Source organism: Bidens hawaiensis, unplaced genomic scaffold, assembly GCF_021521415.1.
Source record: "Bidens hawaiensis isolate Kalapana, Puna unplaced genomic scaffold, B.hawaiensis_p1.1 tig00027544_1, whole genome shotgun sequence".
Taxonomy (NCBI): Eukaryota; Viridiplantae; Streptophyta; class Magnoliopsida; order Asterales; family Asteraceae; genus Bidens; species Bidens hawaiensis.
The window spans coordinates 76822-96169 of NW_027494460.1; the positions used below are offsets into that span (position 1 = coordinate 76822).

Consider the following 19348-nt stretch of genomic DNA (forward strand, 5'->3'; position numbering starts at 1 on the left):
AGATGTTCTTTTTTCTTTAGTTTACACAGGAGAAGCTACTTCAACAAGAAGATCAAGGTATTCAGATTGTGTCGCCTTCTTCCTCATTGTCAATGGCATTATCTTCTAAAGGAAAAGCAATTAGCTTTAGAAAGAGAGAAGGTACATTTTTTATTAACTTATTTTATATACACATTATTTACCTCACTTATTAACATCTAAACAGTAGTCCAAGAAAAAGCAGGATAATGGAATAGCCAGTATGCGGATATGGAGACTTTCAGACGCATTGGTTTTAGGAGTCTATCGGTTTGGACGAGGGCTATCAGTAGAGATTAGAGTTTAACAAATTAATAATATTATATTCTGCTTTATATTTACATATGTAGTGACGGTTTAGAATCATGACAATAATATTTTGACTAATCTATATATTATCTTTTGCTTCGTTATTGATTGTTCAGATTATATATATTCAGGTCGTATTTGATGGTTTTTGCTAGTTCTCTGATAAAAACAGGCGGATCAAGTCATAACACTCGTAATAGGTCAGGTGTAAAAGTATCATACCAGTTGCATTATATAGACTTCTGAGGTAACACATCTACACATTCTGAAATTAACCCAAACTAACAGGAAATTTATGGTAAGCCCAAAGTCTCTTTAATTTTAATGCACCCCAGTATCCTAATCACATTCATAATGCAACCCTCTATTTGTAGGTGAAGAGTACAACCATAAATCTTCCAATTATGATAACATGGCTAAGATCCAGAGTTACCAATAATTCTACACAACAAAAATATTTAATAATATATCTACTTATATTGAAATGAAGAAGGCACATAAGAGGACCCGAATGTGATCAATATGAACCTTTTGGGACAAAAAATGTGTGTCAATCTCACATGTTTAGTCCGAAATATTGAACTGGATTTTTATATAGGAAGATTGCAGACACATTATGACAATAAACAATAGCAGCTTTGTGATGGGATCATGAAGTTCTAGCAGAAGATTTTGATGCCAACACGCCTTGGTAATGGCATTCGCAACGACCCTATATTCTACTTATGAACTGGTCTTGGAGAGTGTTTTTAAAATAAAATTCAAAAAAAGAAAAGTAAAGAGTATAAAAGGGCCAAAAATTTGTAGATAGTAACTCTTAAATTTAAAACAAACAAAATCACAAAAACTTCATGTTTATTACTTCTAATTTTTGAAAGAACTAGTAGACCTTTAAAATTTTATTTGAACATAAAGTTAAAAGAAATTGTAGGACCCAAAGAGAATGTAATTTTACTTGAACGAAGTACCAAAATTTAAGTTAAAACAATTAGTAAAAAGTAAAAAAACATAGGAGCAAAGATCATAATTTAACAAAACCATATTAAAAAGTTTATGTAATTTATTATCCATAAAATCCACAGTAATAACAATCCATTAACCGGATTTGGTGTTACATAGTGCATTCACAAGCAATATTACACATCGTTTGAGATCATCCAAATACAACAAAAATACAACAATCAATTCCATTATTATAATTCTCAAACACAACACAACACAATACAAGACGACACGACACAACAATACTTTTAACCAAATCTAACACACGCCGTTAATTTTCCTCTTATTAGCTACAAACCTCTTCCAAGCATCTGTATACTTCCTTTGCACCTCAAGTTCGGTTTTATACTCTATTCCCTTCTCTTCACTTATTTCTATCTTAGCAGTCACCTTAGCCGGCAGTGTATCGAGCTCCTGAAGCACCTTAACGATGTCACTCACGAGCCTATCGGCCAACGTTCTTGAGAAGTCTTCCCTTATCACCACTCTCAAAACCGTGATATGTTGTGCATTGGGTGGCATTGTGTAAGCTGGCACGATCCACCCAAACCGCCTCAACATGTCTGATATCTCAAACTCATTGTGCTGACTGTGGTCCTTTAATGAGAAGGCTACAAGTGGGACCCCGGTGTCTTTAGAGACGATGTTGAACCGTCCAGTTTTCTCCAAACCTTCCTTTAGGACCAATGCATTGTCTCGACAGTTTTCCATGATGTTCTTGTATCCCTGTTAATAAATATTAGTTGTACAAATGTTAGCCATACTAATAGTAGTAGCTTTATTTATTAGTGGTTTGTTGCAAAAACCATCAGTGATATTGTGACACTCTTTTTGTTGCTAAGTTTGTCACACACATGATTCGGTTAAAAAATCGTCATAGTTTTTACTGTTTAGCGAGCTGCAAGCGCGTTACTTGCGACAATCGTTGTAACCATCACAAATGGTCGAACGTGTACTTGTGCATATGTTAACTCGGATACTAGTTTAAAGATGAAAACATACCTCGAAACCCAAGCGGATGAGCTGATAGTATTGAGCAATTATTTGACTAGAACCTGCAAAATAGTCCAATTAAAGAAGTTGACTATCTGTTAGAGGGTTCAAATTTTTATTTGGGGTCATCATAAGGCTCTATACCAGCTAAACTAGAATTGTGTTTTTTTACACCTTATGTCAATGCTAAAAGTAAGATTAATATTTTGTTAATATACCTTTGGAGAAGTTGAGGGTGAAAGTTGGTTGATCAGCACCAAGATAGTTAATGTGAAAGATGAGTTCATCAGGCAAGTCTTCTTTGTTCCTCCAAATCACCCACCCAATTCCGGCATAAACAAGCCCGTACTTGTGACCGCTAACATTTATACTCTTAACCAATGGCAACCGGAAATCCCATTCCAGTTCCGGGTAAATAAATGGTGCGATAAACCCTCCGCTTGCTGCGTCCACATGAATCGGGGTATCCCATCTACATTCCCATGGCACACATATCATTTAAATATTATTAAACTTGTATATATAAAACTAAGGAGAACAGTTAATACACAATCAATTTTAAGTGGAGAAGCGCGAGAAACACAAAAATACTTGTATCTACTGCATACAAGATTCACTGGTAGAGAAAATATATACAGTTTTTTGGTGAGATAACCGTGTTACATGCCCTAAAATAATATGTCCATGTGTTTTATGTTCCCATTTCATGATGCACTAAACCAAATTTAATAGAGAATTACGAGAACCACATAAACACATGTACGTAGCGCTTATGAAATTTAGTAAGGAAAAGAAAAGAGTGTCAAATACATAAACGTCTTATGTTTCACTGTTAAAACAATGTGTATAAGTGTTTATGCGGTTTTGAAAAATGGATTCGTTGATGTACATACCCGGTCTGAGCATTTTTATCAACTAAGAGGTCATTTAAACGTTTAACGTCTTCAAATTCACCATTGAGGGTGGAACCCAAGATAGCAGCCACACAAATGGTGTTTTCATCAACCATTTCCACAGCTTTCTCAGGATCCATCACGTAGTAACCTTCACTTAACTTCACTTCCTTCAACTCCACTTCAAAATACCGAGCAAATTTCTCCCAGCAAACCTTAAAAAATTAACTTTCAAAAATTAATGTTTTTAATAGGTACGGTTAAGGTGATATACTTATATTAAACTTTCAGTTTTATACATAATTATATTTTTATGAAATATTTAAGTATTTTTCTAAAACTAATCTTTACGTCATCCAGTTCGACTGGTCTAACCAGCTATCCAGTATGGTGATCAGTTCGATAATAGGTACGGTTATGAAAACACTGTGAAAATTCGTAAAAAATTCTCTTTCTGTTTTTTTTTATTAAATAATTAAGTGTAACTTATTTTAATAAACATTTTACTACCTGAACATTAGCACCAGTAACAATGTTAGGCTTATCCCAAGGTTTTCCAAGAGCTTTCATTTTGTTTTGCCATTTTCTTTTGAAAGCCAGTCCAGCCAGCATGATTGCTTCCGATGAGCCAACAGTTCCAACCCCGACAGCTGTCTCGGACTCACCAAGCGGCGCGTTGAAAAGATGTGCTATTATGTTCACGCAACGGTTCTGTATTTGGTTCAACGTAGAATTATTCAAAAATTAAGATGATGTAAATAGAAGATGTAGAATACACTAACTTATAACACTTTAATAAGACCAAACGTATATAATATAAGGATGTAAGGAGATTTATGAGCCTAATAATCTATTATGGTCCGGTCCTTGTCTAGCTACTTGATCAACCACCAGATAACGTATAGTTGTTTGTATAATTGATAAAGCATAATTCAGATTCTATATATAGATAGAAGTAGGGTTGTTCACGAGCCAAGACAGTTCAACTAAGTTTGGCTCGTTTACAAATCAAATCAATTTTGAATGACTTTTGTTATTGTTTCTTCTAGACTGATCTTTGAGCAACAACAATCTTGCACGTTGTATAGAAGTGATAAAGAGTACCAAAATGATATAGAAAAAAAGGGGTTACGACACGACTTGCTGTCCGATTACCCATAATTAATTTTCCACTTTGATTAAGACATGAAACAATATGAATTGATAATTTAATTTAAATAATTTTGGTTTTGATTAAAAGTAGTTGAGCATCTGGAAAGGAAAAGAAACCATAGACACGATATATAATTTAAAATTCTAAAGCATCTAGAAAGGAAAAAAATCATGATTGAATCGTTAAAGTTGTCTCTTGCAGGACACCTATCAACTAAATAAAATATGGGTTGGATGATTTCAGAAATCAAGGAATATGATGTTATTTTTTATCGTTATCAAATGATATCAAATCAAGTCCAGGGCGGGCGTAGCCTATAACCAAGGTAACATCCGGAACCCCTCAACTTTTCATCATTATGTAATTATTTTTTTATTTAGTCAGTTTTCGTATTTCGCTGCCCCACAAAAAATATAACGTTACTCCTATTTGTTTAAAGCTCAACCAAATTAAAAGTTAAAACCAATTAAAGCCTGATAAAAATTTAAAGTCCAAATCAAATAAACCATTGTTCGTTGTTCCTTTACGCTTGGACTGGGCCAGACTTCAACGTTCAACAAAACAAAGTTTCATTCAGCACTATCCACCCCACGTTGATTCCACCCCCTGCTGCCCAGACCCCGTGTTGCCTTCTCCGGTCATCGGACCCCCACTCTGTAGCCGACGATCGGTGTTTCCTCGGTCCCTCATCCACGATTCGACTTCTAACTTTTCAGTTTAGGTATTCTTCTACTTTTATCTAAAATTGTAATTGTTAATTTTTTTATATAAATTGTTAATTTGGATTTGTTTTCAGGCAATTGGATATTTGATTGATTAATTATGGTTTATTGGATATTGGAAATGTAAATTGGATTTGATTAGGGATTTAGGTTTTAAATATTGTTTCTTTCTGAACTTAGTGAACTATGAAGATGAAACGACAACGTCTTATTAGGCCATGTGTAGTGGAGGGGCTACAATTAGGGGCGAATTGTGACACGTGGCGCCCAGTCAGCATGGAGTGGAAATTTGTTTTTGGGGTGTAATGGTGTAGGGGCTACAAGTTGGCCCACAATGTCTTTTTTATTATTTTCTTTTTATAATTAAACTAATTAAATAAAAACCAATTTATTCAAATAATTAAATAAAAATGCATTAAAATTAAAAAGAATACAAAAAAAATACATAACTAAAAATATAAAAAAAAACATATAGCTTGGTTGGCGTACATTTTTAGGTTCGGGTCGGGAAATTGAAACGGATAGCTCGGTTGGTTTAGGTTCATCGGGTTCCATTGTAAGTTCACGTTCGGTTGGTTTTGCGAACCATGGTGTTGACCGAAAGGAGAGAATGGGTGGTTCGGTTGGTTCGGGTTGTTTCTAGGATTCATTTTGCCTATACATATATACACACACACACAACATATATACATATATATATATATATCACACACACAACATATATACATATACATATACAAATATACACACACACACAACACATATACTGATATACATATATATATATATATATATATATATCACACACACAACACATATACATATATATATATATACATATATATATACATATATACACAATAGTAATATAATAATATATAATATAATAATAATAAACTTCTTCTTCTTCCGGGCGATAAGTTCACCCCGCCCCCGCCCCTTTTCGCCCAAATATCGCCCAGGGGCGGTGTTTGCGCCATTTGTCGCCCAGTTTCGCCCCTAACCGGCGCCCACTACATATAGCCTTAGCAGAAAATTCTAATAAAATGATGATATATATCCAACAACAAGTTAAAAAAAGTTATTATACGAAATATGGAAAAAAATTATTATTGTATGACATACAGTAAAACAAAATTCCGTTTAAATTGTATAAAATACGGTAAAAAGGAAAATAATGTTACCCCTGAGAGTTCGTCTAGATCTGCCACTAAAATCAACATCATACTAATAGGTGAATAATAGAAACAAAATGTTTAAGTATGGAAGAGAAATTGTGTAAGCTTAATTCGATGAATTTTTCCTTTTATAAATTGATTTTATGTTTCAAGGTTATTAGTTTATACTTTCTTTCCATGTGTATCCAGGCTTCTTGCTATTTGCAACTTATCACTCTTTGTTTTTTAAATAATAATTTTGGACTTTAAATAAAATATGAGGGCTTCAAAACATACTAAAAGTTTGAAGGAACGAATAAAATTATTATATTTTTTATTATAGTAACAAGTGATTAATGTGATATTCTTAACTATTAAATTTGAAATTAGGAGTGTTACGAAGGGGTTGAATCTGGCACTGCCTTAATAGTCCAGGGCCGGCCAATAGGGGTGGCGGAGTGGTCGACGGCCACAGGCTCGACACCCCGTTAGGTCCGATTTTTTTTTTAAATTATATTTATTTTTATTAAAAACAATATGTATATTTAATGTTTGAAATTAATTACAAAACCATTAGTTTGGTCTAGTTGCAAAGGGGTATTACTCTCAACCCAAAGTTTGTGGGTTCTACTCTCATTTGAGCCATGTTTAATCCTATTTTTATACCAAAATTTTTTACACAACCCAATTATAACCAAGTAAACCCATATAAAAATTAAATTGTTTAAACCCAACAAAACACTCATTTTACTTAAGGCCCAAAAAATTTTCGCCTTCGACCCAAATTTTTTTTTCTTTATTGGAGCCGGCCCTGCTTAATACGGTACAAATTCAAAAAAATGTGTCATACACGTGAAATTCAACATGATAAACGTATTTGTAGCTTAAAAAAAACAACTCATTTTACCATAAAAAATATTGTTTTCCGTATTAATACTAAAAAATTGTAATTTTACTTTAAAAAGATAGTATAAAACAATATTTTTATGGTATTTGTTTAGATGTTCACATAGTGCTTATGGTTTAGTTAAGATGTAATGTTAGATTGCTTTTGGTATTTGTATATGATGTTAGATTGCTTACATTGCTTTTGCATTGACTACATAGTACTCGTGATTTGACATTCTACTTGTCCTAACTAGTTTAAGGTGATTAGAACACGTGTTTACTGTTGTTTTTACTGGATCACAACTTCGTTAAGGTGTAAAACCGCTAAGCTTCCTTTTATACATTTGGACCTACCGATTGGGTCTAATATGTATGGAATCGGATGCCTATTTTGAATAATTCAATAAGAAATTATCGAAGTGGAGGCAAAGGATTTATCGTTTGGAAGTCGGTTAACACTTATTAAATCAGTTTTGGGGAGCTGGCTCATATTGCTTCTCCATTTTCAAAGCACTAGATAATTTTAAAGCAACTCAAAAGCAAAAGAAAACTTTTTTATGGGGAGGGTCGAAGGAAAGGAGAAGATAAGTTTGATTGTTTGGAACAAAATTATAAGGGACAGGGGCGGCCTAAGGGCTGGCAGTCTAAAAGCAATGAGCACAAACTTACTTGCGAAATGGTTGTCTCGGTTCAAATCGGGTAATAACTCTTTTTGGGTAATAGTTATCTCATCTACTCATAAAGGGTCATACTAGTGGGAGTCGGTATTGATCAAGCGATCCCTTGATGATTCGTGAAAATAGATATGTCAAATGGATAAAGATATATATGTTGGCAATAGCAGCATGATGGAAAGGTCAAAAGTACTCGTGGGCAGAGGTGATAAATCGGCGTATGAGATCAAATAATATTTCATTCTCTATGTCAAACCGATTTGAAAATGACATTATCTTTAATAACATTTCTTTCTCTGTGTCCAAGATGGTGTATGAGATCAAGCCGACGCCTTTCTTACAGGTTAAACCAAGAAGCAAAAGGTTTTGTCTTGATTGGAAGAACTGGTGTAACCGTGTAGGTTCAGTTTTGTTAATTTCTTTGTTTGGTGTTTTTCTTAATTTCTTTTTCGGGCTACTTGTCTTTTGTAAGTGATTCCTCTTTGTTTTTTTTAACATATTTTCCTTTTTAAAGAAAAATAAATTATAATAATAATTATCATTTTATTTGTAAGTTTTTGACTTCTTGTATACAAAGATAAATTAAGTTACCGTAAAAGTGATTATTTTAAGAATAAACTGTTGGAAACCGTAAGATCTCATGTTCAAATTTGATGCCAACCATATTTTATTCTAGTGAGCCTTCAGACGATAAGTGTTTCCTAAAACAATAAATGATGGGATTGGACTACCAAAAGTTTTTTGTGTTTATGTACCGGTCGTCTTTTTTCATTAAATTACATCGGATAGTCGGACTTATACATTGGCCGATTAAAAAAACGATGTATAAATTGGATGTGGTTCAATGGTAGAACACTCACTTTACAAGTGAGAGGTTTCAAACCTCACTATCACCAATTTATATGAGAGATATGATGGATGACCCTGGCTTGCCAGGGTTCGGGTCCTGATCTCACCCGGTTTTGCCGGCTCCTCGCTGTCGTGCCATTTGGCAGCGTGGGGGTCGGGTTTTTTCCGAGGAATCCCTCAATAGATGGACTGCTAGGAGCTCTGTCCTTCCAGGCTCGTCGTCAGCTCGGGCTACCTTTAACTAATAGAGGCCGCACACAAAGTATCCGACGTTACTTAGTTTGGACGTTATAAAAAAAAGAATAAATTGTTGGACATGAAAAGATTTGGAGTCAATCTTTTTCCGAATTTATTAGATATGGGGAAAGTGAATACGGTGTTGTCACGCGCCTAATCTTGCACGCAAAACCATTCAAAACTACGTCGTTTTGATTAAAAACAATTAAAAATTAATTTTATTCTTGTTATAATTTTTAAAACAACTTATAAACTATAAATCTAAAGACAAAAGAACCACGTTCATTATCAACAAGGTGAACTCGATTATCAATCAATTCTGTTTTATAAGAACCCACCCATAAGGTTCATTATGAACCGGTTATATATTTTGATTGAAAAACCAATTCTATTATTAACCTATCAGATTCGTATGTTCATTCAAATTAGCAATTTCAGAAAGTGATTAATTGATTAATTTGTTCTTGAAGGAAGATGAAGGTATTTGTTGGGGACAAATGAACTAAGGAGCAGGGAAATGGATTTTAGTTTTAGGTTTTTTTCTTTTAAACTGGGAAAAAAATTGACAGGCGGACATTTGTATAGATAAACTAGAATATCAAATTTGCTTGGAAAAGAGGATTAGATTGAATGAGAAAAAAGAAATTGAAAAGCACCAAGAAATTGAAAAGAAATGGAAACAAATCGTAATCTTTAACTTTCCTTTTTTAGGGTATTTAATCAAAACGACGTAGTTTTGAATGGTTTTGCGTGCAAGCTTAGGCACGTAACAGCACCGTATTCACTTTCCCCATTATATATTATATTTAAAGGTAGAGACTTGATTGATGGTAATTATTAGAGCATTCCCATTAGGTTCCCTATTTCTATCCCCATCTCTAAAATTTAAAAAAAAAACATCTAAAAAATGGCTCCAATCCATTCCCTATCTCCAAACTTCATCTCCAAATTTTAACAAAATGCTACAATAGATCTCCAAATTTAGAGCAATGTCAAAGCACTTCATCTCTAAATTTTAACAAAATGCTACAATAGATCTCCAAATTTAGAGCAATGTCAAAGCACTTCATTTCCAACTCTCTCCTTAATAGTTTAAGATATAAATGGAAGAAAGAGAAATAAATAATAAAAAAAGAATATAAAGATAGAAATGGAGAATGGGTTGGGGGAGGTTTTTAAAAATTAATGTATAAATTTAAAAAATTGTGATTTTTAGTTAAATTTTAAAGATGAAGGTGGAGAACCCATTTAGAATGCTGTTAGAAAATCCAAACAACTTTTTTATTTAGAAACTGCAAGAAGAATCAAATCAACTATTCCATACAGGCGGCAGTCTCTTAACCATACGTTAGGAATTATTTAATATGATTAACTTTAAAGGGGACATATCTCTTTTGAAATATTAAATTCCATGCGAAAAGAAAGTGGGCAGTTCTAATTGGCCATAAAGACATAAATGAAGTATGGCCGGTTTTGACCACAAAAAAATTATTATTATTACTTATGATATTTTGGTTAAATATTAAAAAACTAGATTTGTTATTTACTAAAGAAAAAAAAAACAATATTTTTGATTTGTTTCATCATCACCATGATTTCATGTTTGAATGTTTCCCACAAGGGTGTTCAATGTTCATTTAAACTATTTAGATAAATCATGAATACATTAGCGTAGTGGCAATGGGGAGGCAAGGGAGCGGGAGAGGGGTGGTGGCACATCAGTACTCATGGAAACATCGTCTCGCCTCATGTGGATTGTGGTGCTGAAAAAAAAACACCCTGGAGTGCCATTGAGTGATGTGGTTGCCTTATTCAACATGAAGATCATTAAGGCGTATGATGCAATTTTGGGTCGAAGGAATGATTTTGGACGGGATGAATGGGAACTTTGTCCCAATCATCTAGTTACCGAAGGGAAGCCGGGTGGCAGGATGGCTCTGTCTTATGACTTTCAAGTTTCAATAATTGTAATCAAAATAGAACCATTAAAGTATGATATAAAAAAAGTATATACTAAAGAAGTTACATAAATAATTAAAAGTATTATATCTGGAATATCCACTCAATGTGATTTTTTATTTTTCCCATATGCTGTGAGTGAATTGACTACATTATAACATGCCAAATCTCACTTATTGAAACTACTAGTGTATCCCACTAAAATATACTAAAGTTTTAAATAAAATATTCAAAAGCATATAGATAAAAATCCTATGGCATAATTTTGTTGATTGAAACCAATTTTTAAACATAAACCATAAATCAAACTATCTAGTTCAGTTTAAAACCTATTAGTGCATGTTTAGGATTGAGTTTGAAAAATGTTTATTGACTTATTGGTGTTTTTAAATAGCCAATAAGTTAAAATGTGTTTGGTAATCACAAAAATATTTTTTATTTTAGCTTTTTGAAATGGTTAATTAACATTTTTCAAAAACTCCAACTCCTGGCTTTTCGAAATGGCTTTTTGAAAAAGTCAATAAGCCAATAAGAATTTTTTAAACTAAATCCCAAACATACTCTTAGACCTACAGTTCGGAAAAAATATCAAAACCCGACTTCAAACCTGGTTGATGACCAATTTCTTGGTTTTATAGTCTAAACCGAACCATTAACACCAGCACACATCATTCTCTCTCTTTTCTAGCTCACTCTTTTCTTTTTTTACACTAAGTTAAAGCCTCATTCATCTCTTTACTTTCTACCTTCTAAAGTGAGTTAAAATGTAGAATCCAAGTACTGTTTATGCACGTGAATATAATTATGATATGATTATGATTATTAGAATACCTGGAGTTCAGTAGTGACAGGATACTCATCCATGTCAACGTAATTCTTATTAATGGCAGCCAACATCAACTTATCACACTCCGGCTCCATCCACGTCGTCACAAACGACGCGAGATTCAGCCTCGGGTTCCCGTCCAACATCAACTCATCGTTTATGATCTGGTACGCAGCCTCCTTAGGGATCGAATTCTCCGCCAACCTAAACCTGCAGCATTAACCACCAAATTAACATCAAAATCAAATTTCACGTCAAATTATTTAACACACACACACATATATATATATGATCAATCCGATCCGCACCTTGGGAGACAAGTGCGGACGTATCTTGAAGCAAAGGTTGAGTGCACAGAGTCATCAGAGTCTGATCCAATGGTTCTAGATAGCACCATGGTTAATTAATTGCTAGCTAGTTCACTGTGTGTGTGTGTGTGTGTTACGAGTGAGAGATAGGTTGGATCATGTGGAGGAGGAGCATTTTTAAAGCCATAGATTGAGGGAACACAAGGATATGTGATGTGGGCCAAATTATGATGTCAATGATTGATTTTATGAGGGAGAGACGCGTGATATTCGTATTGTATAAATATCTTTAGTGGTGTCATTTTTGGAAAATGTTTGTTGAGTCGGTGTTACTTAAAATTGGATACGTGAATAACGCATAAAAGTTGAGTGTGTAGAGGTGTATGACATGTATAAAGTTTTAACACGACAATATTTGTAAATTTATCTGTTAGTGAATTCAGTTGTTAATCATAAAGCGGTTACGTATTGGTATAATCTACTATACTTTTCTATAATTATATCCGACCAACACTACCCCTATAAGAATGTATATGGTTCTCATGATTATCTATCTACTTGAAATTAAGCAAAGGGTCTTTGTTCTAGTAGTATCAAAATGTGTAAATTGTAGTCCATCCTTATGAGTTTGAGGGTTCTAAGTCCTATGGTGGATAATAATGTAGATTTTGGAAGCAGGATTCAAGGGTGTGTGTGTACACATGCAAGTGTGTATGTGTGTTTTAACAACGTTTAGAACACCTCTAATACCCGAGTGAGCTATTCTAAAACATAATGTCAACCATTTATATTGATTTTGACGTTCCAAGCCTAACTCACCCAGAAACGTCATCAAGGAAGAAACCCACCACTGTAGGATAACCTCCCTTAAGTCAGGTTACGAACATGAGACCATAAGATCCCAGGCGTTAACACCCACATGCCATTTGGACCAGAAGGCCAACGGCATGGGGTGTTTGTTAGTCGTTAAAAAAATCAACTTGATCTTAATTATGTAGGAACCACGCCTCTAAATAACTCATTGGTATTGTTAGGTCTTGGCACAATTTAATGTTGGGTGGGCATGGACTTTGGATTCTAGGATGTGGGAACATTTGGATGTGACTTGGACGATTTTTATCCTCAAATAAGGTCTTCAATCCACTAATGACTAATGAGTTTTATTTTCAATTATTAAGCTCTTTTAGCTTTTCCTTTTGTTATTACTTATTAGATATTTTCTAATAAGAGAGAAAATAATTAAGGGCTTCACTGATTCAACAAGCTTAAGTATCTAAACTACAAACATAAGATCTAGGGACTTTCAATGCAAATATTAAAGAAAACTAATCGATGAAATTATAGAAGCGGTGATCTAAATTGTTGGTGCACACGAGTTGAGATATAATCCGCTTAAATAAGATAATCTAACATGAGAAACAACCCGGATATGTTATATAAATCTTGTAGTAAGAGAATATAACCATCAACGAGGTTGTACAACTCAGTTTAAAAAAAAAACAGTCTTTACTTGAATATTGACCATATTTCACTATTCACAAGCATCTAGATTAATTTGTGGAGTTAACATAACTAAAATTTGACCAATAAATAGCAGCACATTACATTTTTAACTTAGCTACGCAAGTGTTATCACGTGATCAATCTTCATTAACTGCATGATACATCTTCATTCGACAGTTATGAGTGGCCAGGACATGGCAGGGTAGTCGACGGCCATAGGCCAACACCCCATTAGATCAGAATTTTTTTGTCAAAAATAATTATATGCATTTTTATGAAAAAAATATGTATAATTAATATTTCAACACAATTATATAATCACTATTTTGGTCCAGTGGTATGACATCTAACTAAAAGGTTGTCGTAACAAGTCTTATTTAAGACATTTAAGCTTATTTTTATACAAATTTTTTTTACACAACTCAAATCATAATCAAATAAGTTCATTTAAAATTAAAATGTTTAAACTTTAAACCCAACAAAATGTTCTTTCTACTTAAGGTCCCAAAAGAATTTCGCCTTTGGCCCAAAAACATTTTCGCCTTCTTGGAGCCGGCCCTATGAGTGGCTTTTATGCTTAAAATAATTGCCAAATATTTAGCAGCACTCTTTTGAACTACACTAAATGAAGGGCTGTCATGTTTATCGGGTCCGTTATTGGGTCACTTTATCCAAACAATTTGAAAAACCCAATGAACACCCCTAGCTAAATGTGTGCACAAATGGAGGGCTCTATAGCAAGCACAGTTTCTGATGTTCAAATATAAAAACATCCATTCAAACTGAAACTGATCAAATCAGGTTCTCAGATAAAACTAAAAAGCTTATTATAAATCCTTAAAATAACCACCAATACATCAATCCTTGAGTGCTGATTTCAATCAAACACATGGAATCATCAACATAAGTCTTCTTGGTCCAGCCATTACTCCACCCATCATGCACTTACCTGCACATCAACAAACCCCAAAACAAAAAGCGTTACATAATACACTCAACAAAACCTGAATTTCTTTATGAAATTGGTATAAAAACATTTATTATTAATTATAATAATATATGTAATTATGTAACTTTAAGACATACAGTGATGATTTGCTTACAAGTCTTGCTTTCAACTCGTCGGCTACAGCATCGATAAACTCTTCAGTGTTCAAACAGTGCTCCCTGCTGAGCCTGAAACGCATTGAAAATTACAAGTTATATACGAAAACACTTTACATATTAAAGATTCTAAAAGTTTCAAATGTTTATTCTTTAGCTAATTTATATTTACAGCACGCTTAACCTATATATCTAAGCAAATCAAACAGATCGGCATGTTATAACCAGCTGGCTGGTTGTAATAGATAGATAGTAAACAAGTTGACCGGTCAACATGTTTAATTAAACAGGTCAACCCGAACACGATTTGCTTATCAAACAGGTTAGATACAAAAGCCCAAGAATATCCTTTTAGCCAAGGGTATTTAGGACATTTTACAACAGTTCTATTAAAACTAGAGTCAATGTCAAGGTCACTTACTTGGATCCATGGATAATGAGTGCAAGATCCTTTGTCATCTTCCCAGATTCAACAGTTCCAATACATGCTGCTTCAAGCCTCTCAGTGAAATCCAAAAGCTTAGCGTTGTTGTCCAGCTTTGCCCTTCATTACACAAAATACAATTCAATTTCTTTTGTATTAAAATTTAAATATAATAACTTTTTAATTATAAACCTGTGGGCTAGCCCTCGGGTCCAAGCAAAGATTGAGGCAATGCTATTAGTGCTAGTTTCACCTCCCTTTTGATGCACTCTGTAATGACGTGTCACAGTGCCATGAGCTGCTTCAGCTTCAATGGTCTTTCCATTGGGACAAACCTAAAACCAGAACCAATTCATATACACGTTACATGTGACAAAATTAATATGCAAAAAGTTTAATATTATTAAACGGGCGTACCAAGACTGATGTCATCAATCCAAGTGATCCGAACCCTTGTGCTAAGAAGTCACTTTGCACATCACCATCATAGTTTTTGCATGCCCATACGTAACCTCCGTCACTCTTGAGAGCATAAGCAACCATATCATCAATGAGACGGTGTTCATACCTACAAATGAATTACAAGGATGTGACAATGATTTTAAAGGCATGACAACCTTACAACAAATCATAATATCAAACATACCCCTTTTCAAATTTATGGCATTTATGCCGATCGTTAAACACACGCCTTGTTTATGCATTTATGTTCACGAGCGTTCGTTTATGCATTCAGTTAATTATTAGGACACATTATAATATTATTTAGTCTAGTTTATGAAATAATGATATCACAATATACTGATGTTCAGTTTACATTTAATTGGTGTTCGCTTAGCAGTGTTCATTCATCTATGTTCAGTTATGTACGTTCATTTACGTTCGTGAACTGTTTATTTATATTATTAACGAACGAACATTAACGAACAAAAACAAGTTCATATTATTAACAAACAGACAATAAAAAACCCCGTTCATTTAGTTATCCATGTTCAACCGTTTGTTCAGTCAAAATTAAATGAACTAACACAAGCATGCTTCATTCATATTTGTTTGATTCGTTTACAAGCCTAGGTAGAAGAATAAGAAGAGTATAATAGTCGCACTATAAACTGTATTATATAAAATACGTATAAAAATTCTAGTATTTTGAATGAGTATATTTGGTTGGGTAACTATGATATTATGCAAGTTTTCAGAGGTATTTATTAAAAGAATCATAAAAATAATAAGTTTTACTACTCACCAGATTCCAGCAGCCTCATACTTTGACTTCCAGTTTCTTTCATAGACTTCTTGAAAGATGTCCTTAAATCTTAATCAAGACAAAATATATATATACATCAATAAAGATATACAAGAATCAAAATAGCATGAAAGCCACTAATGCAATATATTACATAACTTCCATCATATTTCTTAAGAATAGTATTCTTTGTGCTAAGATAAAGTGGCCACTTTTTCAGATAAGCTGTGTTCATTGAGGCCTCAGCAAAAGCAGTAATGGACTGTTTAATTAAATCAACACAAACAACATATAAATCAGACTTAATAGGCATACAAAATTAAAAGTGGCACAAAAAAATATAATGAACTATAAAGTACCTCATCAGTGTTGTACATTGACAAAGCTACCCCTCCAGCACCAGTGAAGTTGTAAACTTCCAAATCTACCTTTTCACCTTCTCCTTCAGGAACTGAAACAAAAAAAATCAACTTCCTTGTAAAAACTCATCATGCCTACACATGTAAACGAACCAACCATTCAGTGAACAATTCGTTTATGTTCGTTTATTTAATAAGCAAACAAGAACTTTTTTGTTCATTAAGCTAAACTAATGAACATGAGAACACGTGTCTCGTTCGTTCACTATGTTGTTTTGTTGCTTCATTTATGTTCATTAGTATACGTTTGTTTAAGTTCATTCATTTACTTTTAATTATATATTTATTTAAAATATATAGGCCCATTAGTTAGTATAGTCTACGAAATTTAAATATCACATCTTATAATTTGGTCTAGTTTTATTAGTTTTTAGGCTCAGCATATTTATGTTAACGTTTACTTTTATTTGGTGTTCACTCGGTTATGTTTGTCCATCTATGTTCAGTTATTTTCGTTCGTTTGGTTTGTTTATGCTCCTGAACCGTTTGTTGACTTGTTGGTACTATTAACTAACAAGCATAAACAAACACGAACACACTCAGTTTCTTAACGAACGAACATGAACAAGAAAATCTCACCCATTTACTTGTTCGTGTCCGATCGTTTGTTCAGATAAAGTTAAATAAATAAACACAAACATGCCATGCTCGTGTTTGTTTGGTTCGTTTATAAGCCTACCATCTCGGGACAAACAAAAATATATATTACAAAAAAAAGATAATTTTGTGGATTTAACTGAAATATATATGAATAATTATCATTACCAAAAACTAGCTTCAGCTTTCCAGGTCCTTTAATCACTGCATCAGTAGCTTTGTATTGATCACCAAATGCATGTCTTCCGATGCAAATAGGCTTTGTCCATCCTATAGATACAACAACCATTACATTTCTAAATAATAGAAAAAAATAGAAAACGACTTCCAGATTGGTAAAATACCTGGAATTAGTCTGGGAATGTTTTTGCAAAGAATTGGTTCTCTAAACACCGTGCCTGCAAAAGTGCAAATAAAGTGATTTTAACCACACTAAATTAAGAAATCCATAGTCTCATCATTGTTTCTATAAGAATTAAGAAATATCACTAACCGTTCAAGATATTCCTGATTGTCCCATTTGGACTCTTCCACATGTTTTTCAAGGTGAACTCCTTCATACGAGCCTCATCTGGAGTAATGGTAGCACACTTAATTGCAACATTGTACCTAAGGTTTTATTGAGAATATCAGATTTTAAAGAAACATAACAGAAGTGAATCTATCATATCTTGAAAAAGTTGTAACATTTGTTGCATATTAGACATACTTAAGGGTGGCTTCAGCACTTTCGACGGTTACTTTATCATCAGTAGCATCACGATTAGGAAGACCAAGGTCATAATACTTGATGTCCAGGTCTAGGAAGGGGAAAATGAGCTGCAATGCATAACTAACATTAGCAATGTAATCCAGATAACCAATATTTAAACTCAAAAGCAACTAGTATTTAACCTTGTCCTTAATCGATTGCCAGAAAATACGAGTCATCTCATCTCCTGTTACCAAAGATACAAATTGTTAATCAGTAACTGCCAGAAGGCGATGAATAACTTGGTGATTTACAAGACTGTTTAATAATCATTCAACAGCCAAAAAGTAAACCTAAGTGATAACAATGGAGAATCTTGTATATCAAATATAACGGTACATATACTTTGTTATATATAATAGTGAACAAATAGATCATTTTATACCAAAATCAGCTAAAATTGTTCCATTAGTTTTGAATAAAGAAACTGCTTTTAAAATTTACAAGTTGTTATACTTTCAAACACTTTTCTGCAAGTTATTACTGCTACTAAATTAGGCTAACAGAGACGAAAAAACAGAGGATGAAACAAACAAAATCAAGTCTAAACTTAAGTCAAACTACACAACCTTTGTGTGTGTGTGTGTGTATTATTATTATTATTATTATTATTATTATTATTATAAAACAGATCGAAATCAATAAAACATTAAAACCTACTAAGGAGATTATAGCAATCACTAGTTAGATCGTACGTAAATAATATGATCAATTTAACAATAAAAAAACAGGTTGAAATTTGCAAATTAGTCAAAATAACTGATCTAAGTCAGAAGCTAATACTGGAGCGATAAATCCAAGAAAGAAAGTTTATATATTATAACTATACTATGAATCAGTAATCAGATGGTACGTACACAACATAATAATAATAACATAATAATATAAGAGAGATCTGATAAATTTGAGGAGTAGGATTGATAGATCGGAGCATGAGTGATAACAATCAAGGTGAAATGAAAAATATGACTCACCGTGATTATTTTTCATTGAATATACACTTGCCTAATTCAAAAACAAATAGTATAAAGCTGCCCTATAATTACATGATGGATGTGTGAATGGATAAGTAAATTCGGTATTTGTATCAAATTTGGTACTGTCGGTGTTAAAATGGTACCAAGTTTTGAGTTTTCAATGTAGGTATGGTTCTTCGGTATTTTCTGAATTTTGCATGAAATACCGGTATTGTACTTGTACAAAAAAGTGATTTTCGGCACCGATCGGTACCGATCTCATCCCTAATGTAGCATACTTTCACTCATTATTAAAGGAAAAGTTTTATAGAGTCTTTGTTAGACATGTGGTATTATATG

General features: G+C 33.2%; 2 protein-coding genes across 2 annotated transcripts; both read right to left on the reverse strand.

Annotated features, from left to right (window-relative positions):
- Nucleotides 1-1542: 1542 nt before the first annotated feature.
- LOC143575578 (glutamate decarboxylase-like) lies at nt 1543-12197 on the reverse strand. Its single transcript, XM_077059912.1, has 7 exons — nt 11989-12197; nt 11686-11890; nt 3726-3926; nt 3216-3430; nt 2541-2794; nt 2332-2384; nt 1543-2055 (listed from the first exon to the last, which is right to left on the reverse strand). Exons 1-7 carry the CDS (start codon nt 12075-12077, stop codon nt 1588-1590), a joined length of 1485 nt encoding a protein of 494 aa, XP_076916027.1. The 5' UTR covers nt 12078-12197; the 3' UTR covers nt 1543-1587.
- A 2070-nt stretch (nt 12198-14267) lies between these two features.
- Nucleotides 14268-19297, reverse strand: LOC143575588 (isocitrate dehydrogenase [NADP]-like). The gene is made up of 14 exons (XM_077059918.1): nt 19288-19297; nt 18176-18219; nt 17991-18100; nt 17775-17890; nt 17626-17679; nt 17450-17551; nt 16625-16716; nt 16427-16527; nt 16266-16337; nt 15437-15587; nt 15212-15354; nt 15017-15139; nt 14578-14667; nt 14268-14440 (listed from the first exon to the last, which is right to left on the reverse strand). The coding sequence occupies exons 1-14, from the start codon at nt 19295-19297 to the stop codon at nt 14437-14439; spliced, it is 1212 nt and encodes a 403-aa protein (XP_076916033.1). The 3' UTR covers nt 14268-14436.
- Nucleotides 19298-19348: the final 51 nt, after the last annotated feature.